The sequence below is a fragment of the Hypomesus transpacificus genome, chromosome 26 (assembly GCF_021917145.1).
Source record: "Hypomesus transpacificus isolate Combined female chromosome 26, fHypTra1, whole genome shotgun sequence".
In the NCBI taxonomy this organism is placed as follows: Eukaryota; Metazoa; Chordata; class Actinopteri; order Osmeriformes; family Osmeridae; genus Hypomesus; species Hypomesus transpacificus.
The window spans coordinates 3,622,583-3,644,902 of record NC_061085.1 but is presented as its reverse complement, the minus strand read 5'-3'; the positions used below and the strand labels follow the sequence as shown (position 1 = coordinate 3,644,902).

The window sequence follows — 22,320 nt, the reverse complement described above, 5'->3', positions numbered from 1 at the left end:
CTTGGATTGCAAAGCACCTTTGAACGTTCGGTTTTCTTATTCCTTCAACACTGGTTTCTTCCAGTCTGGATCTGAGCTCTGCTGTGACAGACAGATGCAACCAGCAGTCTCAACCTGGTAAGAACTACTTTTAAAATTCAAAGTTATCATTTTTGCTAAACCCTATCAGCTAAAAAATCTGTTAGATTTATATGTATAAATATATCATTTATGTATTTATTTAAAATAAATGAGGAAGTGTTTGTCCCTGAACAATAAATACTGTTGGAGAATGAGAGTTGGACAAGGACAATTAGGAATCTGAAATACAAGCACATAAAATAATTGGTGACTGGGTAGTAAAAACTTTCCTAAAGATGGAGGAGACATTAATGAATATAACTGAAACAAGACAGTCCAGTAGATTTGATGTGATCTGTGTTTCTCTGCAGTCCCAAGTTCAGTGCCAGTGACTACAGCCCCCACTTCTGGTCCAGGGACTACCACAGACATCTCTACTGGTCCGGTGTCTAACATAGCCACCACTACTGATCTGGTGACTACTACAGCCCCCACTACTGGTCTGGGGAGTACCATAGACACCACTACTGTTCCAATGACTACCACAGCCCCCACTACTGGTTTGGGGACGAACACATCCTCCACTACTGGTCCTGTGACTACCACAGCCCCCATTACTGGTCTGGTGACTACCATAGACACCACTACTGTTCCAATGACTACCACAGCCCCCACTACTGGTCCAGTGAGTGTAGTTTCTCATGCCAATGTGGCTTACTTTGATGGTCAAATTTACCTACTAAATAAACACAGACATGTTTTGTCTGACGCCGAACTCAACTGGCCGGCCTATTGCACACGTGCAAAGGTGAACACAACCCATGCCAACATTCACTACCCAAATATTTTACAGCCCCCCGTAGAAGTGTGGTATTCAAATATAGAGTATCTGGTACTGGAGAGTAACGGATCTGCTGGTCGCCCCCAGATCAACGTGACGGCTTACGTGAGGGATCTGGAGAGAGCCAAGCAGGACCAGGCTGGGATACCTGACAGACACAATCTGACGGCGGCTAAGGCAGACCTGGAGAAGGTGCTGGTCGTCAGGCCCTGCCTACGCACATACCTGGAGATGGGACAGTTGAGAGGAGTAGAGGGCTGAGTCATGATGGCTAGTGGAAGTAGTATACTGTCGGTAAGGTTCAATCGTAAAGATGGGATGGTTGGTTATAGATTGCATAAAAGTAGAGCAAAAAGTGGCCGTTGAATTGCATAATTATTGGGTGTGACCTCTTCCTTCACGTCAACATATTTGTTTATGGAAATTTGGCCTGAGTCTTTTCTGAATGTGAAGTAACTATTGTGAAATGTGAACACCATTTACTTGATCATACACAATTGATATATGCTGTCATTTCTTCACACTTGTGTTTTGTGTTGCTTTTTACAATGTACAAAATGTCTGCATGAGAGTGGACCGCGTGGAATGGTTCCATGTGGGTGTTTTCTTGTTTGAGTGTGCACACAAAATACCTGAATAAACAAGCCTTGGTCTATGTGTGCCTCCACGCAGGTGTATTACTACATGGGCGTGGATGCCGTCCAGGAGAGTCTGCTGGTGGACGAGGGGGCTTTGAACAACGCCCTGGTGAGTCTCTCCCAGGCCCTGGAGTGCGACCTGGGCGACAGCCTGCCCGACCTCCACCTCCTCAGGGGGCGCTGCCTCCTCCTGAAGGGCGAGGAGCAGAACGCAGCCGACTGCTTCAAGAGGGCCCTCGAGCTGGAGCGTCCGGGCAGTGGGGACACGTCTGCTCTGCGCTGTCTCCTGGAGGCCCTCCTGGCCCTGTTTGCCCAGAGCGGCCCCGACCCCGGCCCCGCCATCAGCCAGCTGGAGGTGTGGGTGCGGCGAGCCGAGGAGAGGTACGCGGAGGACGCGGTGGAGGCCGAGCTGAGGTATCTCTGTCGGACGCACACGGCCGAGGTCACAGAACTCTCCAGGGCTCTCATCAGGGGAGGGAGGCTTGACCTTGTGAAAAGGCTGCTCAATACTGTGCAGCCCAACCGCACTGCCAGTAAGAAAGTACTGGCAAGGTCTATGTCTATTTGAAGAGGGATTCGATCTTTCACCAAGAATGGAAAATAATCAGTTTCTCCTCCGATGAATTGCAATAAATATGTTGGCCATTACAATGTTCCCTAGGAGTTTTTTCATTTTCTATAAAAGAAAAGAAATTGTTTGTTTCTTTGTAGCTATTCGGATATAGATGGATATCTTCTTAGCATGACCCACTGCAGTAACTAAGAACCCAGAAGAACTAGATCTAGACAGGCAGCTATACACCAATGTATTACACTGAATAAAGAAAAGAAGAAAGTAGATTAATGTTCAATTTCAGCACAATGCATGTATGTAAAAACAAATAAGAGGTTTTAATTTACACTGTGCACAGACCGAGTTGATTTATGCCAGTTATGGAGATTTCATATGTTGACGATAAAATAAAAGTTTAATTATACTATAGAGTATGTTAATGATGTAAGATTAATTTACAATCCTGGAGCCCGCTACACATTTAACTCCAGTACTTTTTGACCTGTGTACACATCCCTGCATTGATCACAACTTCTTGGAAATGCCAATAACAGTTTTATTTTGGATTCAAAATATACTTTGTGTGTTGCTTGTTTGTAAATGACTAAATGTAAATGTAAATGTTGCTTGTAGGGGCACAGTCACTCCTAGGTGACAGGGCCTCAGTCATCCTTGGGGATTCCAGAGGAACATATCATCCTCTTCCAAAGACCTCTGAAGAAAGCACGGATTCCCTTCTTCTTCTTCTTCGTCTCCTTCTTCTTCTTCACCTGTCTGTCTTCATCTGATGAATAAAAACAGCATACATCACCAAATTCATTTCACGCATTTCAACTGAGGTAATGGAGGCCAAATGATTGTGGAGCTTTGAATAACTCACCAGCACACTTGGCAGCCTCTCCACTGCACTGCTCAGGAACAAGATCGGTGAGCTGAATACAGAGACACGGAAATGAACATGTGTCTAAAAACATCCAAAGGTGAAGATGGTGTTTAGTAAAAAAGAGCAAGTTGCCCAACCTTAGAAAATCTTAACCCATATTGTCTCTTACCTGAGGAAGCTGAGTGGCCAAGGGGGGGCAGTCAGAGACAGAGATCAGGGCCAGGGATCTCCTCTTCTCAGACTCTTTCACAACCTTCTCCAGGAGTTCATTAAGAACATTCTCTGCAGCAATCTCAGACTTCCCGTTGATGAGGGCCATCTTCCGTGTCTGAGAGATCTATAAACAGCAAATCAGTGTAAAGACTTAAATAAGTTATATGTACTGTTGTCTGAACAGCAAAGTCAGCTTTGATGAATGATGCCAGACCTGGGTATCCAGGGGAGTGGTCATGTGAAGCATCTCTACTGAAGCTGCTATGAGGTCCTCCACAACTTTGGAAGCTGCAGTTTTTAGGCCAACCATCACCAGCTCCTTGGCTCCAGCCTTCATGAACGCTTTTTTAGCACGGACATCAGCGATGTGTCCAGTTGCCACAAGCTGTATGGCTTCAGGAGGCAATAAGGCCAGGGAAAGACTTTCAGAGACAGCAGCCAGGGTTCCCTTTTCCACCGACTTCTTCTCTGTCTTCTCCAGGAGTTCATCAGGAACATCTTCAGTAGTAACCTGACACTTAGCCTTGCCAGTGATGAGGACAACCTTCTCGGTCTGAGAGATCTGTAAAAGGTTGTAGGAAACCAGTTAAATACATCTGTTCAACAAAAAGCACTACAAACCCAACATAAAATGGCAAGGTTGACTGTGCCATTTTGAGGTAATTATTTTCTCACCTCAGTATCCAGGGGAGTATCCATGCCAACCATTTCATTGGCTGCTGTTATGAGGTCCTCCACAACTTTGCAAGATGCAGTTCTCAGGCCGTCCATAACCAACTCCTTGGCTTCAGCCTTCACCAGAGCTTTTTCAGCACGAACATCAGTGATGTGTCCAGTTGCCACAAGCTGTATGGCTTCAGGAGGCAGTAAGGCCAGGGAAAGACTTTCAGACACAGCATCCAGGGATCCCTTTTCCACCGACTTCTTCTCTGTCTTCTCCAGGAGTTCATCAGGATCATGATAATAAATGATGTATCTAGCTGCAGCAAGCTCTTCTTTCTTAAAAAAACAATGTAAACATAGAACATGTTGCAATATGAACATTGAACATGACAAGGACGGTAAAATAACTTTAGAGATGTCTAGGTGCATACCGGCTGTTTGGCCAGGATACGCCTGTGACAGTAAGAGCGCTCAGACAGAAATCTGTTCTGCTCTGAGTCCACCACCTTCCCCAGGAGCTCACTGGGGACTTCCTCAACAATGATGGGTGCCTCGATCTTCCCACGAAACTCCTCAAGCTCCGAGGAATGATCATCAACCAGGGGTAGCTGGTACTTGAAGGCAGCAGCCATTCTGCTTTGGTATATCTTTCCCAGATAGGTCACCACCGCCTGGACCACAGGCTTCAACTGGAAGTAGGTGCTGTTGAAGCCCAGTAGGTTGAAGGTCTTGGCTGTTTCTGTGAAGCACCGAAGCACAGCGGCCATCTTGTCCCGTGCAATAATACCTGTAACTGAGTACAAGAAGTGCCTGGAGTAGTTGCCACAATGGGACAGGAATATGGAAACCACTCTCATGACAAGATTACAGATTTCATAAGTGGCTGCCACAGCCTTCTTTCCCACAACAGAGACAAGGCCCAGGTTACTCAATTGTATGGTTAGCTTAGCCAGAGACTGCTGGACCATCTCTCCGGGTTTCTCCCGCAGGTGCTTCAGGAAACAGGTCATCATGCCTGGGACCAGGACCTCAGCTCCCATGGTGAAGTCAGGCATGGTCAGGGCTAAAAACTCTGGCTCATTTTGTCCAGACGATGATGTGGAAGTGCTCTTCATGCTCCCTGTTGCCATAATAGGAAGGCCTTTCAAGGCCGGAGAGAGGCATTTCCTCACATCCTGAGCTGCCGCAGACCGGATCTTTTGGAGGAACGTGTCCAGACCCTCCACTGTGATCTTCACGGAGAGAGAAAGAGATAAGGAGATCCAATTGAGATATTTTAGTCACCAAACTAAATCTTCTCAGTGTCATGAGAGAGGCTAAGGACAGAAACGAATGCTGTTGTTATTCATACCTTTCCATCAAACAGCTCTGACAAACGACGTTCGTATGCTTGCATTTCACTGAGAATGTTCTCCAGCTCACAAACTAGCTCACACATTTTGGTGTTCTCCACCTGAATCCAACATTTGAAACTCTTAACACTAAATGATCATCTCCAAAATCTTACTCAAATAATGATTTCCGAGCCTTTTTCTTTTCTTTACAGACACATTACATTTTGAATAAGCATTGGTTACTTAATCTTTAACATATTAGGTATTCAACAATAGCAGATTTAAATGAATTCCTACTGTGTAATATTACCTCAAACTCTTCATATTCATCTTCTCTGTCCATTTTGGTGAAACAGTCATTTACCTAAAGAATGACATAGGTAATCAAAATGTCTATAAAAATATATCTAAATAACGTCTATTACAGTTTACTGATAATTATTGCAGATACATTTACTACAATTCTGGTGCTGTTGTGAAGAGGACAAAAATAAGCTTTTTAGTACTTCAGAATGGAATGACATTATGGAATATTAAGACATTGTGACATCACAGTTATTGATGCGTCATAGTTCTTGTCAAAACCTTAACAACTGTACACAGAAACTGAATATTGATTAAGGTAGCCTACTGTTAATTACATCAATGTAGATGTGGAAATCAATGATAATACCAACTAAAGAAATATTGTGATGCACAGTATGGGTCATTTATATAAACCATAGCTTATACTGTACATTCATATAAGCTGCCTACATGTTTGAAAATTGTAATCATGGGAAACTACCAGCGCCTGTGCCTTCCTACTGTGTAATATTACCTCAAACTCTTCATATTCATCTTCTCTGTCCATTTTGGTGAAACAGTCATTTACCTAAAGAATGACATAGGCAATTAAAATTGCGCCATCAGTCCATCAAACATTTAAACTGTCTCTACCACAAATTGACTTAAATTGATATGGCATAATTGGTTATAATAATAGACGGCAGTTATTTAGGGTAGCCTAATAACAGCATAGCGCAACAGTTTGTCCAACGAAGATTTATTTCAGAGCTGATCACTGGCTTTGCTTGCTACGTTCAAAAGGTGACACTCACTTCCAGATTTCGGCACAGGCCTGTCCGAGATTGCTTTCGAACCACATACTATGAACCCAAATCAACACTTATGGACTGACATAGAAAAGAAGACTTAACCTTTTAAGTATTACATTAAATAAATTACCACATACCGTAAGCCTGAGAATTCGGTTATTTAAATAGGCGAATTCGTTGTTTTTTTCTTCTTCTCTTGCAGTCAATTATTCAACTGAACGCGACATTGGTCGTTACGTGATCGAGGTCAAATAACTTCTGGTGACTCCAAATGTTGTCTTTTCGTTTATAATATTAACCTTTGACGTATCCATTATGACGTATATATTCCAATAACTCAATGTTAACGGATCCGTGCGGTTCTATTGTCAATCACAGATGGTGAAAAATAACATTACAGTTCAACAAACAAACAATAACAACGAAAATAAATACATAATTTAATCAAAACGATAAGGGTACCAATAACTGTAAATATAAACGAGTCAACAGAAGAATATAAGCATTTAGAAAGGAAGTAACTCGAAACTGGAGAAAAAAATATGTGAAGATGATGTTGACAAAGTAGTTGTTTTCTTTTTACCTGTATGATTAAAAACTCTCTCTTGGAAGTCCCTTTGGATAAAAGCGTCTGCCAAAATGCATAAATGTAAAACTCCAGTCAAACCATATAACCGCAAACAAAACGACTGCACAATGGTTTACAAAATGCCTGTTCTTCCCTGATAAATTAAACAGATAATTAAAAAGAAGCAGTTACTCTTGGGTGTTATTTCCATAGGGAGGCGCCTTTAATCATATTAAAATCAAATCACACCCTTTCATTGTCACTCAACCATACAGGATTGCAACAGAGGTGGGAAAGTATTGGGTGCAGGTTCAGCCAAATAAGCAATATATAACAATTATAACAACATGATCTTCTTATTTACACACAACGCAATTTATTTTGATTAGTACACTGTACTATGAATATCATTATTTAACATGGTATTAGGGTTTGTTATTTTTGCACTCTCTAGTTAAAATAGACACTGTTCCTTGGCACTAACCACTGAAAAAGAGAACAGCATCTTTTATATGGATCAAATGTATACGGGGATGTAAATATTGAAGATTTATTATTTAGAAGAATAATGAGAGTCAGAACTTCCCCTTATCTCTCCATTATTCCTGGCAAAAACATCCAGTATATGAAAGGTAGCATAATGGAGAGAGGTGGACTTGGAGGCCATCGTTCAGCCAGACAGGGTAAGGTGGTAAGGTAAGGTCTGCAGGGTAAAGTGTGTGAGCCAGTAGCAGGTGTACTTGAGGTGTTCTGATAGCTACAGTTTTCAAACTACCAGTTTGTAAGACCCAAGTTGAATGAACCTTTACAAAACCTTGTTCCAAGCAGCAATAACAGTGTGAAACAGTTTCCTGACTCAGGCCAAGACACCAAGAGATTCAAACTTAAATCTATCTTAATGACGAAACTAACCTAGTGATAACTCCAAGCAGTTAGTATTGTGTCTCTTTCACGTTGTAACAGGCCACCTTCACTGGTCAGTTAGAAGCTTGTTATACAAGCAATCAATAAGTCAATCAGGAACATCATATTCTAATCAAGCATCTTGTTAAAAAAAGAGAAACGATTTTAAAAGTCATACATGTGTCTTAACTTACCTTGGGATGAGTGTTTTTAGGAACATCGAGAACATTGACAACATCGTAGCATTATTTGTCATCTCAGATTCTTGTTTCTTGGTTCACATTCCTATAGTGACTCTGGTGTACTTTATAAGGAAGTTGTTCCCAGCTTAATGTTCAGTTGATCACCTGCAGATCCAAGATGAAGCTGATCCTGACTCTCTGCATTACCTGGACTCTTTTCCTCACAGGTAACACCACATCCTCTACTGACCTGAACCACAACCAAGGAGGTTCTCAATAATTTACATGAATGATGGTGGGATGCAGGTGGGAGGAGGTTCTAAGTATGGTTTTGATTATGTCCTGAGTAGATATATTCTATATGCTATTTATAATCAGTTTCTTGAAAAATTGTTCTAAATGTCTATTTGTCTTATTCTGTTTTTACAGTGGAACAATTGCAGTGTTCATCATGTGATCCACCATGCACAAGTGAAGTTTTAACCTCTTGTGACTCAGGCTCAGTATGTATGACGTCTACTGTGTTAGGTAAGGTTATTTATCTTTTTTCAAGGCCTTGGTTTTCTATCGCTGTTTTTGAATATCCAAACCATCTACTTATATACGTTTCATAGAGCATTCAATTCATTTACCATTTCATTTAGTGTCAAAAATTAGAACATTTCAGTAGATGCTCTTATTTGTGTCTCAAGTTGGAAACGAAATAACGAAGGGCTGCATATCAGTCTTCAGGTGCAGAGGACCTCTGAACGTTCCGCTGGCCTATTCTTTCAACATCGGTTACTCCCGGCGGTCTGAATCTGTTCTTTGCTGTGACTCAGACAGCTGCAACATCGCGGCTCAACCTGGTAAGAACTCCTTTTAAATTCTAAAGTTGTCACTTTAGCTAAATGTCAGCTAACAACAAAGTAGATGCATACGTTTTAAACAGTGTGTCAAAAGTCAGAACTATTTCTGAACTACTTCAAATCAAACAGTGTTCTCACACTATTAAGAGTATGTGTTTGTCTTCGAAGAATCAATACTGTGGAAGAATGGGAGGTGGATATGGACAGTTAGGAATCTGAAATACAAGTACTAAGGGGTAACTTGGACATTGTTAGTTTAGCAAGTTGACTGGCTAGTAAAAACTGCATACAGATGGAGGAAACAATAATGAATAATACTGAAACAGAAGAGTACATTAGATATGTTGTGGTCTGTGTTTCTCTGCAGTCACTAGTTCAGTGCCAAATGTCCTACAGTGTGATTCCTGCAGTAGCTTCTCAGACACTGTGTGTAACACCCCGGCATTGTGTGTCGGACTGGAGGATACATGTGTTGTGGCCAACGGTGAGTGTCTCAATGATGAAAATATCATGAGCATGTGTTGAAGTACTAACTGTAGAACCCTGTATGCACTGAGAAGAGGGTCAGTATGTTTGTTCTTTCTTCATTTACATTTAACATCGGTGTCTTAAAGGGCTGTGTATCTTCAAATATGTGCACTGTGTCTCTTCTGGGCGCTATTTTGCCTGGTCTAACCTTTGATCAGATATCCTGCACTCGTGAGATGACTACCACAGCTCCCACTACTGGTCCGGTGTCTACCATATCCACCACTACTGATCTGGGGTGCGTTTCCCGATAACGATGGATCGTAGCTGTTACGAGGGTTCTCTACGATGAAAATAACGATCCATCGTTATTTCTTACGTGCGTTTCCCGAACATGCTTGTAAGGAGAACCATCGTACGTATCTCTTAAGTTGCATTTAACAAGACGCTGTCCATTGTACTGAAATGTGATTCTTCTGACGCAACTTGAAGACTTTAAAATTAAAACGTTAACCAAAATATTTGACGAATTACGGTACACAAAAAAATCTTTTCTGTAGCTACAGAAAACTTTACATTTATTATAGGCTACTTATTTGAGTACTTTTCAATGTGATGCTACATGAAGGTAAAGACAATAAGGTGAATGTGCAAACTGTTGGAGAAATTGAAGATGTTTATCCTGTATAAGAATGATTCTGTGTTCAGCATTCCTTGTGTGTAGAGAGAAGCCTACCCCCCAAATCTGAGCTTTGGGTAACATGAGGCATATGTAAACAAGGTGACCTGGGCTGACCACTCTCTCTTACTGGAGAGGCCATAAAAGATGTCTGGCCTTATCTGTGTTGGGTGAATCATGTGGTCAAGCTTACAGGGGTCAAAAGACACACGCACACACTCAAACACACGCGCGCGCCAGGTCTATGCAAGGAGGCAATGAAGAAGAACCATGGAACATTTGCATGCCTTTGTTTTAACCAATGACTGTAAAGAGTGGGGCTGCTAAAATAGTTAGCTAACACAATATGGTAGCAGACAAACTTTGTATTGCGATCAGACTTTGTCTCCTTGCTGGCAAGAATTAAACTATTGTACTTTCTTTGAATCCGACGACTCTGTGCATTACTTAAGAAATGATCCTAACACAAACTATGCTGCATCTGAGTTTTACACCGGTGTTAGGACCTTGCAATCAGCGACACATGATGCTAAATACCAATAGGAGGTCTTGGAAACTAAGTGGGCTCGTCTCCAAATTGAGGTGAGGAAGCTTTTGTTTGAAGAGATGAAGTTCACAAGGCCCTCCATTTCTGTGCCTATTCTTCTGCCCAATCAACAAGATAGTGTCATATTTAGGTTACCTTATAGCCTAAAGCATACAATGTTTATTTAAATTAAGTAAAGGCTGAATTGTGTATTGTATCATATATTCAGTGTTGCCTGTCCAATCCTTACATGTTTACCTTATAGATCCATGTTAGGAGCAGGAGCAGGGAGAACAAACTCCCATAAAACAACTATTTCTCAAATTACTTGTGCCTTAGTTTTTAACTCTTCTTGGTACTCCACTTTCCATAGGCATATATGTATGAGTCCTATATTTACTTGATTGAACTACAAGGTTAAAAACCATGCATATGAATGGTATCACACATGGCATGTCCCAGCTAGCATCCTAAACAATTCAATGTACAAATACAAGCATCTCAATCCAACATATTTACTGTCTTATTTTCTAGTGCTGACTATATCTACAATCTTGCATAGGCCAACAGCTTCCCAAGACCATGTTTGCAATCTCATAATTATCACATATTGGCCACAAATGACATTGTGACAAATGACAAACACATAAGTAATGAATACCCCATGTCTTCAACATGGAATCATTGTTTCTGACATGAATAATCAACTCTACTTTAATTGATGGTTGATCAATTATACTCATTATGAGTGTAAGATATGTCAGATGACATCATGATATCATGATGCTCCTGAACCACATAGAAGCAGACCTGCAGAGGCTAACAAGGAGGTCCTTTGCACTGACCCCTGCAACCCAACTACTGGCAGTGTTAAGGTTCTATGCCATTGGCAGTTTTCTGGAGGTTATTGGAGAGGGACATGGGCTCGCCAAGGCCCCAGTGTCAAGATCTGTGCAGGCTGTCACAACTGCATTACTTTGCCACATCCCAGACCACATCCAATGTCCCACAACCAGAGGGGACAAGTCTGCAGTGCAGGACTTAGGCTATCTTCAATGGCTTTTATGATTTTTGTACAAGTTTTCACTCCCTCCCAGCCCCTTCACCCTGTGTGACTTCCCAGTCAACCCTGTGGAGTCTTTCCATTTCCTGGGCGCCACCATCTCCTAACATCAGGCTCGGCTCTGCCACCAGCCTCTTCATCCACCGGGCTTGGCGTGCTACCAGCCCTATAATTCTAATAAACATCTTCAATGTTCAATTGTTGTTGTGTTATTGTACTCGTAAAAGCATTACATTAATGCATTTCTAGTTACTATTGCACATTACAACAGCCATATTTCAATGTTATAGTATTTTGAATAAGACTGACATTTGTTTTTAAAATACCTACATTGCATGCGCCAAACCCACTAAATCAAATGATTTTGTGTAACCTAAATTTACTTGAGAATAAACCGGATTCTGATATTTTTTCGGCAGTTAAACTTGTATGGTTCACTAAGAAATATCCCAGTTCCAGCGTAACTGGTGTAAAAAGAGGACCAAAATAATCTTATTTTCCATCGGAAGTAACTTTCAGCATGAGTTTAATGTAGTTTTCATGGTCGGCCGTGTTTTCACGTGTGTCTCCACTGAGTCTCTGTGCTACGATGCACTTAGCGATCTACGACTGGTCTGGAGCTCTCGTTAATCTACGACGATTTTCAAGTGCCTCTTTAGCTACGATGGTTTCGGGAAACGGCCCGTACAACTAAGATCCATCGTACGATGGACTCTACGATCAACTTAGGCTTACGATGCTTTCGGGAAACGCACCCCTGGTGACTACGACAGCCCCCACGGCTGGTCCAGTGACTACCACAGCCCCCACTACTGGTCGGGTGACTACCACAGCCCCCACTACTGATGCTGTGACTACCACAGCCCCCACTACTGATTTGGTGACTACCACAGCCCCCACTACTGGTGCTTTGACTACCACAGCCCCCACTACTGGTCCAGTGACTACCACAGCCCCCAATACTGGTCCAGTGACTACCACAGACCCCACTACTGATCTGGTGACTACCACAGCCCCCACTACTGGTCCGATGACTACCATAGCCACTACTACTGGTCCAGTGACTACCACAGCCCCCACTACTGGTCCGGTGACTACCACAGCCCCCACTACTGGTCCGGTGACTACCACAGCCCCCACTACTGGTCCAGTGACTACCACAGCCCCCACTACTAATCTGGTGACTACCACAGCCCCCACTATTAATCTGGTGACTACCACAGCCCCCACTACTGGTCCGGTGACTACCACAGCCCCCACTACTGGTCCAGTGACTACCACAGCCCCCACTACTGGTCCGGTGACTACTGTCGTAAATAATTATTCCAGTTCCCGTGTATAGTGAAAATAAATCAGAGTGTCGAAGTGAGGAAAATCCTAAGTCCGTACAAGTCAAAAATAAACTAAGTCCAAAGGTTGAAAATGATTCCAAGTGTAGACAAGTGAAAAATAAACTAAGTCCAAACGATGAAAATTATTCTAAGTGTTGACCCGTCAAAAATCAGGCTAAGTCCCAACGTTGAAAATTATTCAAAGTCCAAACCAGTCAAAAATCAGGCTAAGTCCCAACAGATGCACTGAAACTCAAAGTATTGATGCAAAGGTTTATTCCAACACAGGGTCAAAAAAGGTATCCAAGTGAGTAAGCTCCCAAGAGCAGACTGTCCGTTTCTCTCCGGACAGTCCCTTTTATACTGTATTTTCTGCCTATTATTTGTGTCATTTTTTGCTATTGGTACAATACAGTTGGTCACAGATACATTATGCATCCTCACATTATTGGTTCCTTTCTGTAGTTTCTGTAGTTTTCATGGTCGGCCGTGTTTTCACGTGTGTCTCCACTGAGTCTCTGTGCTACGATGCACTTAGCGATCTACGACTGGTCTGGAGCTCTCGTTAATCTACGACGATTTTCAAGTGCCTCTTTAGCTACGATGGTTTCGGGAAACGGCCCGTACAACTAAGATCCATCGTACGATGGACTCTACGATCAACTTAGGCTTACGATGCTTTCGGGAAACGCAACCCTGGTGACTACGACAGCCCCCACGGCTGGTCCAGTGACTACCACAGCCCCCACTACTGGTCGGGTGACTACCACAGCCCCCACTACTGATGCTGTGACTACCACAGCCCCCACTACTGATTTGGTGACTACCACAGCCCCCACTACTGGTGCTTTGACTACCACAGCCCCCACTACTGGTCCAGTGACTACCACAGCCCCCAATACTGGTCCAGTGACTACCACAGACCCCACTACTGATCTGGTGACTACCACAGCCCCCACTACTGGTCCGATGACTACCATAGCCACTACTACTGGTCCAGTGACTACCACAGCCCCCACTACTGGTCCGGTGACTACCACAGCCCCCACTACTGGTCCGGTGACTACCACAGCCCCCACTACTGGTCCAGTGACTACCACAGCCCCCACTACTAATCTGGTGACTACCACAGCCCCCACTATTAATCTGGTGACTACCACAGCCCCCACTACTGGTCCGGTGACTACCACAGCCCCCACTACTGGTCCGGTGACTACCACAGCCCCCACTACTGGTCCGGTGACTACTGTCGTAAATAATTATTCCAGTTCCCGTGTATAGTGAAAATAAATCAGAGTGTCGAAGTGAGGAAAATCCTAAGTCCGTACAAGTCAAAAATAAACTAAGTCCAAAGGTTGAAAATGATTCCAAGTGTAGACAAGTGAAAAATAAACTAAGTCCAAACGATGAAAATTATTCTAAGTGTTGACCCGTCAAAAATCAGGCTAAGTCCCAACGTTGAAAATTATTCAAAGTCCAAACCAGTCAAAAATCAGGCTAAGTCCCAACAGATGCACTGAAACTCAAAGTATTGATGCAAAGGTTTATTCCAACACAGGGTCAAAAAAGGTATCCAAGTGAGTAAGCTCCCAAGAGCAGACTGTCCGTTTCTCTCCGGACAGTCCCTTTTATACTGTATTTTCTGCCTATTATTTGTGTCATTTTTTGCTATTGGTACAATACAGTTGGTCACAGATACATTATGCATCCTCACATTATTGGTTCCTTTCTGTAGTTTCTGTAGTTTTCATGGTCGGCCGTGTTTTCACGTGTGTCTCCACTGAGTCTCTGTGCTACGATGCACTTAGCGATCTACGACTGGTCTGGAGCTCTCGTTAATCTAAGACGATTTTCAAGTGCCTCTTTAGCTACGATGGTTTCGGGAAACGGCCCGTACAACTAAGATCCATCGTACGATGGACTCTACGATCAACTTAGGCTTACGATGCTTTCGGGAAACGCACCCCTGGTGACTACGACAGCCCCCACGGCTGGTCCAGTGACTACCACAGCCCCCACTACTGGTCGGGTGACTACCACAGCCCCCACTACTGATGCTGTGACTACCACAGCCCCCACTACTGATTTGGTGACTACCACAGCCCCCACTACTGGTGCTTTGACTACCACAGCCCCCACTACTGGTCCAGTGACTACCACAGCCCCCAATACTGGTCCAGTGACTACCACAGACCCCACTACTGATCTGGTGACTACCACAGCCCCCACTACTGGTCCGATGACTACCATAGCCACTACTACTGGTCCAGTGACTACCACAGCCCCCACTACTGGTCCGGTGACTACCACAGCCCCCACTACTGGTCCGGTGACTACCACAGCCCCCACTACTGGTCCAGTGACTACCACAGCCCCCACTACTAATCTGGTGACTACCACAGCCCCCACGATTAATCTGGTGACTACCACAGCCCCCACTACTGGTCCGGTGACTACCACAGCCCCCACTACTGGTCCGGTGACTACCACAGCCCCCACTACTGGTCCGGTGACTACTGTCGTAAATAATTATTCCAGTTCCCGTGTATAGTGAAAATAAATCAGAGTGTCGAAGTGAGGAAAATCCTAAGTCCGTAAAAGTCAAAAATAAACTAAGTCCAAAGGTTGAAAATGATTCCAAGTGTAGACAAGTGAAAAATAAACCAAGTCCAAACTATGAAAATTATCCCGTAATAGTCCGTAAAAGTCAAAAATCAGGCTAAGTCCCAACGTTGAAAATTATTCTAAGTCCAAACCAGTCAAAAATCAGGCTAAGTCCCAACAGATGCACTGAAACTCAAAGTATTGATGCAAAGGTTTATTCCAACACAGGGTCAAAAAAGGTATCCAAGTGAGTAAGCTCCCAAGAGCAGACTGTCCGTTTCTCTCCGGACAGTCCCTTTTATACTGTATTTTCTGCCTATTATTTGTGTCATTTTTTGCTATTGGTACAATACAGTTGGTCACAGATACATTATGCATCCTCACATTATTGGTTCCTTTCTGTAGTTTCTGTAGTTTTCATGGTCGGCCGTGTTTTCACGTGTGTCTCCACTGAGTCTCTGTGCTACGATGCACTTAGCGATCTACGACTGGTCTGGAGCTCTCGTTAATCTACGACGATTTTCAAGTGCCTCTTTAGCTACGATGGTTTCGGGAAACGGCCCGTACAACTAAGATCCATCGTACGATGGACTCTACGATCAACTTAGGCTTACGATGCTTTCGGGAAACGCAACCCTGGTGACTACGACAGCCCCCACGGCTGGTCCAGTGACTACCACAGCCCCCACTACTGGTCGGGTGACTACCACAGCCCCCACTACTGATGCTGTGACTACCACAGCCCCCACTACTGATTTGGTGACTACCACAGCCCCCACTACTGGTGCTTTGACTACCACAGCCCCCACTACTGGTCCAGTGACTACCACAGCCCCCAATACTGGTCCAGTGACTACCACAGACCCCACTACTGATCTGGTGACTACCACAGCCCCCACTACTGGTCCGATGACTACCATAGCCACTACTACTGGTCCAGTGACTACCACAGCCCCCACTACTGGTCCGGTGACTACCACAGCCCCCACTACTGGTCCGGTGACTACCACAGCCCCCACTACTGGTCCAGTGACTACCACAGCCCCCACTACTAATCTGGTGACTACCACAGCCCCCACTATTAATCTGGTGACTACCACAGCCCCCACTACTGGTCCGGTGACTACCACAGCCCCCACTACTGGTCCGGTGACTACCACAGCCCCCACTACTGGTCCGGTGACTACTGTCGTAAATAATTATTCCAGTTCCCGTGTATAGTGAAAATAAATCAGAGTGTCGAAGTGAGGAAAATCCTAAGTCCGTAAAAGTCAAAAATAAACTAAGTCCAAAGGTTGAAAATGATTCCAAGTGTAGACAAGTGAAAAATAAACCAAGTCCAAACTATGAAAATTATCCCGTAATAGTCCGTAAAAGTCAAAAATCAGGCTAAGTCCCAACGTTGAAAATTATTCTAAGTCCAAACCAGTCAAAAATCAGGCTAAGTCCCAACAGATGCACTGAAACTCAAAGTATTGATGCAAAGGTTTATTCCAACACAGGGTCAAAAAAGGTATCCAAGTGAGTAAGCTCCCAAGAGCAGACTGTCCGTTTCTCTCCGGACAGTCCCTTTTATACTGTATTTTCTGCCTATTATTTGTGTCATTTTTTGCTATTGGTACAATACAGTTGGTCACAGATACATTATGCATCCTCACATTATTGGTTCCTTTCTGTTGATGACCATTTCTACGCTTTGTCACCCAATTGGCCCCTATACTAGGGTTTCTGATTACAGAAGCTGGGTCACGTTGGCATCTCTGTCCTTACATAAATCTGACCATGTCCAGGCTCGTGTTGGGTGCACACATCTTAGACTTTCTTCTAGTTGGTATGGGATGCTCGTGCTTTAAAAACATAGGAAACCCCTAGACACAGACCTAGGCCTGACCTGGGTGACAGCTTCAGACTTGGTTTGCAAGAGTTCCTGAAGCTCGGCCATAAATGTACGTTCTAATTTACGCCTAGGCCTCTGCATTCCTTTGAGTGGTACTTCCCCGTCCTCCTTTGCTAAAACCAATGTCTCGCACTTCTATTGTTTTTCCTCAGTCACAGCTTAGAATCAAATTTCCCATAATACAACTTAGAGCATAATATAAGGAATAACTGAGACATTCACTTTTCAATTAGATAGTTCCATAAGTGTAACCCATCTCCATCATTTCAGCAGGGTGACATAATTTTCTTCAGCACTACCACAGCCCCCACTACTGGTCCAGTGACTACCACAGCCCCCACTACTGGTCCGGTGAGTACAAAAGCCACCACTGCTGGTCAGGTGACTACAAAAGCCACCACTAGAGGTCCGGTGACTACCACAGCCCCCAATATTGGTCCAGTGACTACCACAGCCCCCAATACTGGTCCGGTGACTACCAAAGCCACCACTGGTGGTCCGGTGACTACAAAAGCCACCACTATTCGTCCTCTGACTACAAAAGCCACCACTATTTGTCCTGTGAATAACGCAACACCCTCTACTGGTGCAGTTAGTGTAGTCCTAATGTCAATGTGGATTACTCTGTTGGTAAAACTTACCATCTAAGCAAACATAAAAACACCTGCATCTCTGATTTGTTAAAGTAACAAAAACATTTGGACTTATGTGATATGATTGTCAGCACACAAAATCATCAGTTGGATCAATTGGATTGAATGTTTGTTGGGTTTTTGTATCACACATATCAATGAATTATGTAAAAAAATGTAATAAAGCCCTTACGATAAGGTGGCCGGTCTGTTATTTTAGTTGTAGAAAAAAATCCATACATTTAATGCCCTGTTCTAAAGTAACATGTATATAGTGCTTCTAGTTATATTGATTATCAAGGGCTAGAAGTAAAACTCTCGTGTTTTTGACACCCCGCTCATCAGCACCAGACCTATGGACATACCTCCCTGTACACCAACAGCTGCACCTCCAGTCATCAGTCCTTCCACCTGAAGTTTGTGGATGACACCACCCTCATTCGGCTCATCTTTTGTTGGGAGGAGTCTGATTACAGGTGGGAAGCTGACATTAAATAGATCTGATGGAATCTGTGTTTCTCTGCAGTCCCAGGTTCAGTGCCAAATGTCCTACTGTGTGATTCCTGCAGCAATCCCTCCGACACCCCGGCATACTGTGTTTAACTGGAGGATACACGTGCTGTGGACAAAGGTGAGTGTCTCAATGATTAAATGGTCATGAACATGTGTTGGTACTTACAGTAGAACCCTGTGTGCCCTGAAGAGAAGGTCAGTATTTTTGTTCTTTCTTCTTTTACAGAAAACACGGGTGTCTTCAAGGGCTGTGTATCCTCAAATAAGTGCACCCTGTCTCTACTGGTCCTGTGACTAACACAGCCCCCTCTACTGGTCCACTCAGTGTAGTCCTCATGCCAATGTGGCTTAATTTACCTACTAAATAAACACACCGACATGTTTTTGTACACAACAAAAACACATGGACGTGACATGGTAGTCAGCAGACAATCATAATCAATAAATGTCTTTTTTTGACAGTTTTAATCATATTATACAGTCACATAGTTCATTTTACAACATGTTTGTCCATATGTTTTTAAAAAACACATATTTACTACTAATGTAATTAAGAGGTTAAACAATATGCTCTTTCAATTGATTAATCGATGATTTATCAGTGGTTGGATTCTCGTCTCATGCTTATGAAGCATTTCAAATTAAAACATTTTCATTAGACACTTGAAACAAAGACATTCACAAAGGGGCTGGTTGCACTCGGGATACGGATACGGAACAATTCCCAACGCAAATGCTGTGTTGGAGCTCCGGAGGGCCATGGCTGTTGACTGTGTATCCTGTGATATAGAAATACTGGGCATTGTTAAATGACAATATCACAGCAGTTGAAATACCTAGTAGCCTTAATGGTTCAAAAACATGTTGTTCAGTTTACACCACTGACTTATAAACAGTGACAAAACATTTTTGAAATCCAATTGTGTCTGTCTCTACACTACTGTATTAGTCTTCTTTTCTATGCAATACAAGGAAACCATTTGCTAATGACGCTCCCTAGTGGAAATAACACCATAGAGCAACTACCAGATCTCGGTTCAATTTATCAGGGCTAAACATACATTTTGTTATCCCCTTTGTGATCCACAGACTAACTCCATTATTTTGTTTACGGCTACATGGTTGTATTGGGCAGTTTTACCTTCTTTCTAAATTAACCCACTGATTTTCCATTCTTACTTGGTTATATCTGAAGATATAGGTATCCTTATTTTTGTATATATATATATATATATACAAAATATATATATATATATAATAATTCGTGTAAATATAATACTTTACAATTTTTTTTAATTACTATTTTCGTGTGACAGCTGATCATGAGAGCGGTTTCCATCTTCCTGTCCCAGTTTGGCAACTGCTACAGGTACATCTCTGTCCCTGACTGGCCTCTCTTGGCCACACAGCCTTCTCAGGTAAGAGACGATATGTGGGAATATGTTTTCTATGGTTTGTGCACCTTGCTCTTTTTTATCAATCCCCATCTTGAAGAAGAAGAAGAAGAATCCTTTAAGAGGATTAGTCTACAAATTTCTTTCTAAGTTTGAGCAGCAGTTTATTTTTTGTTGAAAGTTTGTTGCGCTCATCCTTGCTCGCTTTGCAGTAAACGGTAATCCAGAACAACAGAATTTTACTCAAAGGATGGGATTTGTAACGTGGCAAAATACAATACCTCACACACATAATCAAGTACATTTTACATTTGCATTTAGTCATTTAGCAGACGCTCTTATCCAGAGCGACTTACAGTAAGTACAGGGACATTCCCCCAAGGCAAGTAGGCTGACGTGCCTTGCCGAAGGACACAACGTCATTTTTGTGCAGTCTGGAATCGAACTGGCGACCTTCAGATTACTAGCCCGATTCCCTAACCGCTCAGTCTCCTGACTCCCTTTTTAAATGACTGATTTTAAAAAACGACTTGAAAAATACAAAATACACAACAAAACTAGCCTACTCAATACAGTAACGTGAATAAATGTATTTCGTTACTTTCCACCACTGGCTGCAGTGGGGAATATGATATTCAGCACACTGGTAGTGCTGGCTGCGATATTCTTTACACGGCCGCAGGAAATCCCATCTTTAGTTGCAGATGGCACAAAAGTGGCCATTAGAGACAGACTGCACATATTTGAGGATATACAGCCTTTGAAGAGACCCGTGCTTGCTGTAAAAGAAGAAAGAACAAACATACTGACCTTCTCTTCAGGGCACACAGGATTCTACTATAAGTACTCCAACACATGTTCATGATCATTTCAGCATGGAGACACTCACCGTTGACAACAGCACATGTATCCTCCAGTCCGACACAGTTTGCCGGGGTGTTACACACAGTGTCTGAGTAGCTGCTGCAGGAATCACACTGTAGGCCGTTTGGCTCTTGACTGGGGGCTGCAAAGAAACACAGATCTCATCAGATATACTGTACTGTTCTGTTTCTGTTATATTGATTAGTGTCTCCTCCATCTATGAAAGTTGCAGTTAGAATGGATCGTTTTAACTATCCAGTCTAATTTAGAAAAATATCCTACTCGTAAGTAGCCTACTTGTACTTAAGATTCCTAATTGTCCTTGTCAACCTCCCATTCTCCTACAGTATTTATGGTTCAATGGCGAGCCTCTCTTATTCTACAAAATAAACGTGCTCATAACACCTAATAATCTACCTAAGATGTGTTTGAAAAAAAAAACACTTATTTGAGAACATATGAATACTTTCACACATGACATATTTTTTTAATGTACTGTATAGCTCATACCTTAAACATCTTTAGCTGATATTGTTTAGCTAAAACGACACCTTTGTTGGTCTTACCAGGTAGAGTCTGTTTGTTGCAGCGGTCTGAGTCACAGCAGAGCACAGATTCAGACATCGGATCGATACCGAAGTTAAGTGAATAATCCAGCTGAACGTTCAAACGTGTTCTGCACTCCACCGATTGTGTGCAGTACTTTCCCTTTATAATTTTTTTACCAACTGGATAAAAAATAACATTTCCACATACACATCAAATCAGAGCATTTAACAAAAATGTTATCCTTTTTGATACCAAAGGAAATGCTAAATGAAATTAATGACAGTTTGGATGAAAGAAAACCATAAGAAAATACCTTATTTCAAATAAATAAGTTTACCTAACAAGGTATGTGTCAGACATACTGCGTCTGACTGATATCGGCAGATGGTTAAAACTTCATTTGTGCATGGTGGATTACATTCAAAACACAGCAACGATTCCACTGGAAAAACAGAATAAGACAAATAGACATTTAGGACGTTTTTACAAGAATTGTATTATAAATACTCTATAGAATATATACAGTAAGGACTTGATCAAAACCATACGTTACACCTCCTTGTACTTAAATCTCACCACAATTCATGTAATTCATTCTTGAGAACCTAATTGGTACCAGTTCAGCTCAGTCAGAGTATGTTGTATTACCTGTGAGGAGAAGAGCCCAAGTAATGGAAATAGTCAGAATCAGCTTCATCTTAGACTGGTAGATTAGCATCTGTATTTTGAGCTGGAGCAGCTCCTTATTTAAGCATTCAAAATACAGGAAGGTGGAACTACAAAACAGACTGAGACGTCGTAAAATAATGGTCCAACCACATTCCAATCATTCAAAATGGATGCACCAGCCACAAAAATAGAAAAGCAGTTCTCATAGTGACCCTTCAGTCATTGTGACCCACCGTTGTGTTGCGACAACTTAACCTCATGAACAAATTATGCAAAGCATTTTTTTTTTACCTGCTGTCCCCCACAGCAGGTAAAAAAAAAATGCTTTGCATAATTTGTCTGATACAG

The 22,320-nt window shown here is 42.6% G+C and overlaps 3 protein-coding genes across 7 annotated transcripts; 1 reads left to right on the top strand and 2 right to left on the bottom strand.

The window, feature by feature from the left end:
- Positions 1-232: 232 nt before the first annotated feature.
- LOC124487485 (tetratricopeptide repeat protein 22-like) lies at positions 233-2,233 on the top strand. 2 transcript variants are annotated; one of them, XM_047049859.1, is made up of 3 exons: positions 233-535; positions 989-1,195; positions 1,574-2,233. In XM_047049859.1, exons 2-3 carry the CDS (start codon positions 1,166-1,168, stop codon positions 2,105-2,107), a joined length of 564 nt encoding a protein of 187 aa, XP_046905815.1. In that variant the 5' UTR covers positions 233-535; positions 989-1,165; the 3' UTR covers positions 2,108-2,233. The 2 variants fall into 2 exon arrangements, with proteins under 2 accessions (XP_046905815.1, XP_046905814.1); XM_047049858.1 differs by lacking the exon at positions 233-535 and adding an exon at positions 784-868.
- A 209-nt stretch (positions 2,234-2,442) lies between these two features.
- Positions 2,443-18,555, bottom strand: LOC124487483. Of its 4 annotated transcripts, XM_047049854.1 has the most exons (11): positions 6,866-7,069; positions 6,420-6,644; positions 6,006-6,059; positions 5,496-5,549; positions 5,203-5,304; positions 4,283-5,083; positions 3,864-4,187; positions 3,403-3,750; positions 3,145-3,312; positions 2,973-3,024; positions 2,443-2,876 (listed from the first exon to the last, which is right to left on the bottom strand). In XM_047049854.1, exons 3-11 carry the CDS (start codon positions 6,036-6,038, stop codon positions 2,755-2,757), a joined length of 2,004 nt encoding a protein of 667 aa, XP_046905810.1. In that variant the 5' UTR covers positions 6,039-6,059; positions 6,420-6,644; positions 6,866-7,069; the 3' UTR covers positions 2,443-2,754. The 4 variants fall into 4 exon arrangements, with proteins under 4 accessions (XP_046905810.1, XP_046905811.1, XP_046905813.1 ...); XM_047049855.1 differs by lacking the exons at positions 6,420-6,644; positions 6,866-7,069 and adding an exon at positions 18,349-18,555; XM_047049857.1 differs by lacking the exon at positions 5,203-5,304.
- Positions 18,556-18,953: 398 nt separating this feature from the next.
- On the bottom strand, positions 18,954-22,110 carry LOC124487486 (phospholipase A2 inhibitor and Ly6/PLAUR domain-containing protein-like). The gene is made up of 5 exons (XM_047049861.1): positions 21,952-22,110; positions 21,641-21,745; positions 21,321-21,482; positions 20,780-20,896; positions 18,954-19,275 (listed from the first exon to the last, which is right to left on the bottom strand). The coding sequence occupies exons 1-5, from the start codon at positions 22,019-22,021 to the stop codon at positions 19,175-19,177; spliced, it is 555 nt and encodes a 184-aa protein (XP_046905817.1). The 5' UTR covers positions 22,022-22,110; the 3' UTR covers positions 18,954-19,174.
- Positions 22,111-22,320: the final 210 nt, after the last annotated feature.

What these genes read in the sequence shown, in the direction of transcription:
- LOC124487483 (XM_047049855.1), bottom strand. Translation starts at nt 6,038, where the DNA reads ATGGACAGAGAAGATGAATATGAAGAGTTTGAG. An exon ending in GTATCCTGGCCAAACAGCCG is followed by an intron (nt 4,188 to 4,282) that starts GTATGCACCTAG and finishes TGTTTTTTTAAG; the next exon opens with AAAGAAGAGCTTGCTGCAGC. An exon ending in CCACTCCCCTGGATACCCAG is followed by an intron (nt 3,313 to 3,402) that starts GTCTGGCATCAT and finishes TGCTGTTTATAG; the next exon opens with ATCTCTCAGACACGGAAGAT.
- LOC124487486 (XM_047049861.1), bottom strand. Translation starts at nt 22,021, where the DNA reads ATGCTAATCTACCAGTCTAAGATGAAGCTGATTCTGACTATTTCCATT. An exon ending in TTGGGCTCTTCTCCTCACAG is followed by an intron (nt 21,746 to 21,951) that starts GTAATACAACAT and finishes CTGTTTTTCCAG; the next exon opens with TGGAATCGTTGCTGTGTTTT. An exon ending in CAACAAACAGACTCTACCTG is followed by an intron (nt 20,897 to 21,320) that starts GTAAGACCAACA and finishes GTTTCTTTGCAG; the next exon opens with CCCCCAGTCAAGAGCCAAAC.
- LOC124487485 (XM_047049859.1), top strand. Translation starts at nt 1,166, where the DNA reads ATGATGGCTAGTGGAAGTAGTATACTGTCG. An exon ending in GTGGAAGTAGTATACTGTCG is followed by an intron (nt 1,196 to 1,573) that starts GTAAGGTTCAAT and finishes GCCTCCACGCAG; the next exon opens with GTGTATTACTACATGGGCGT.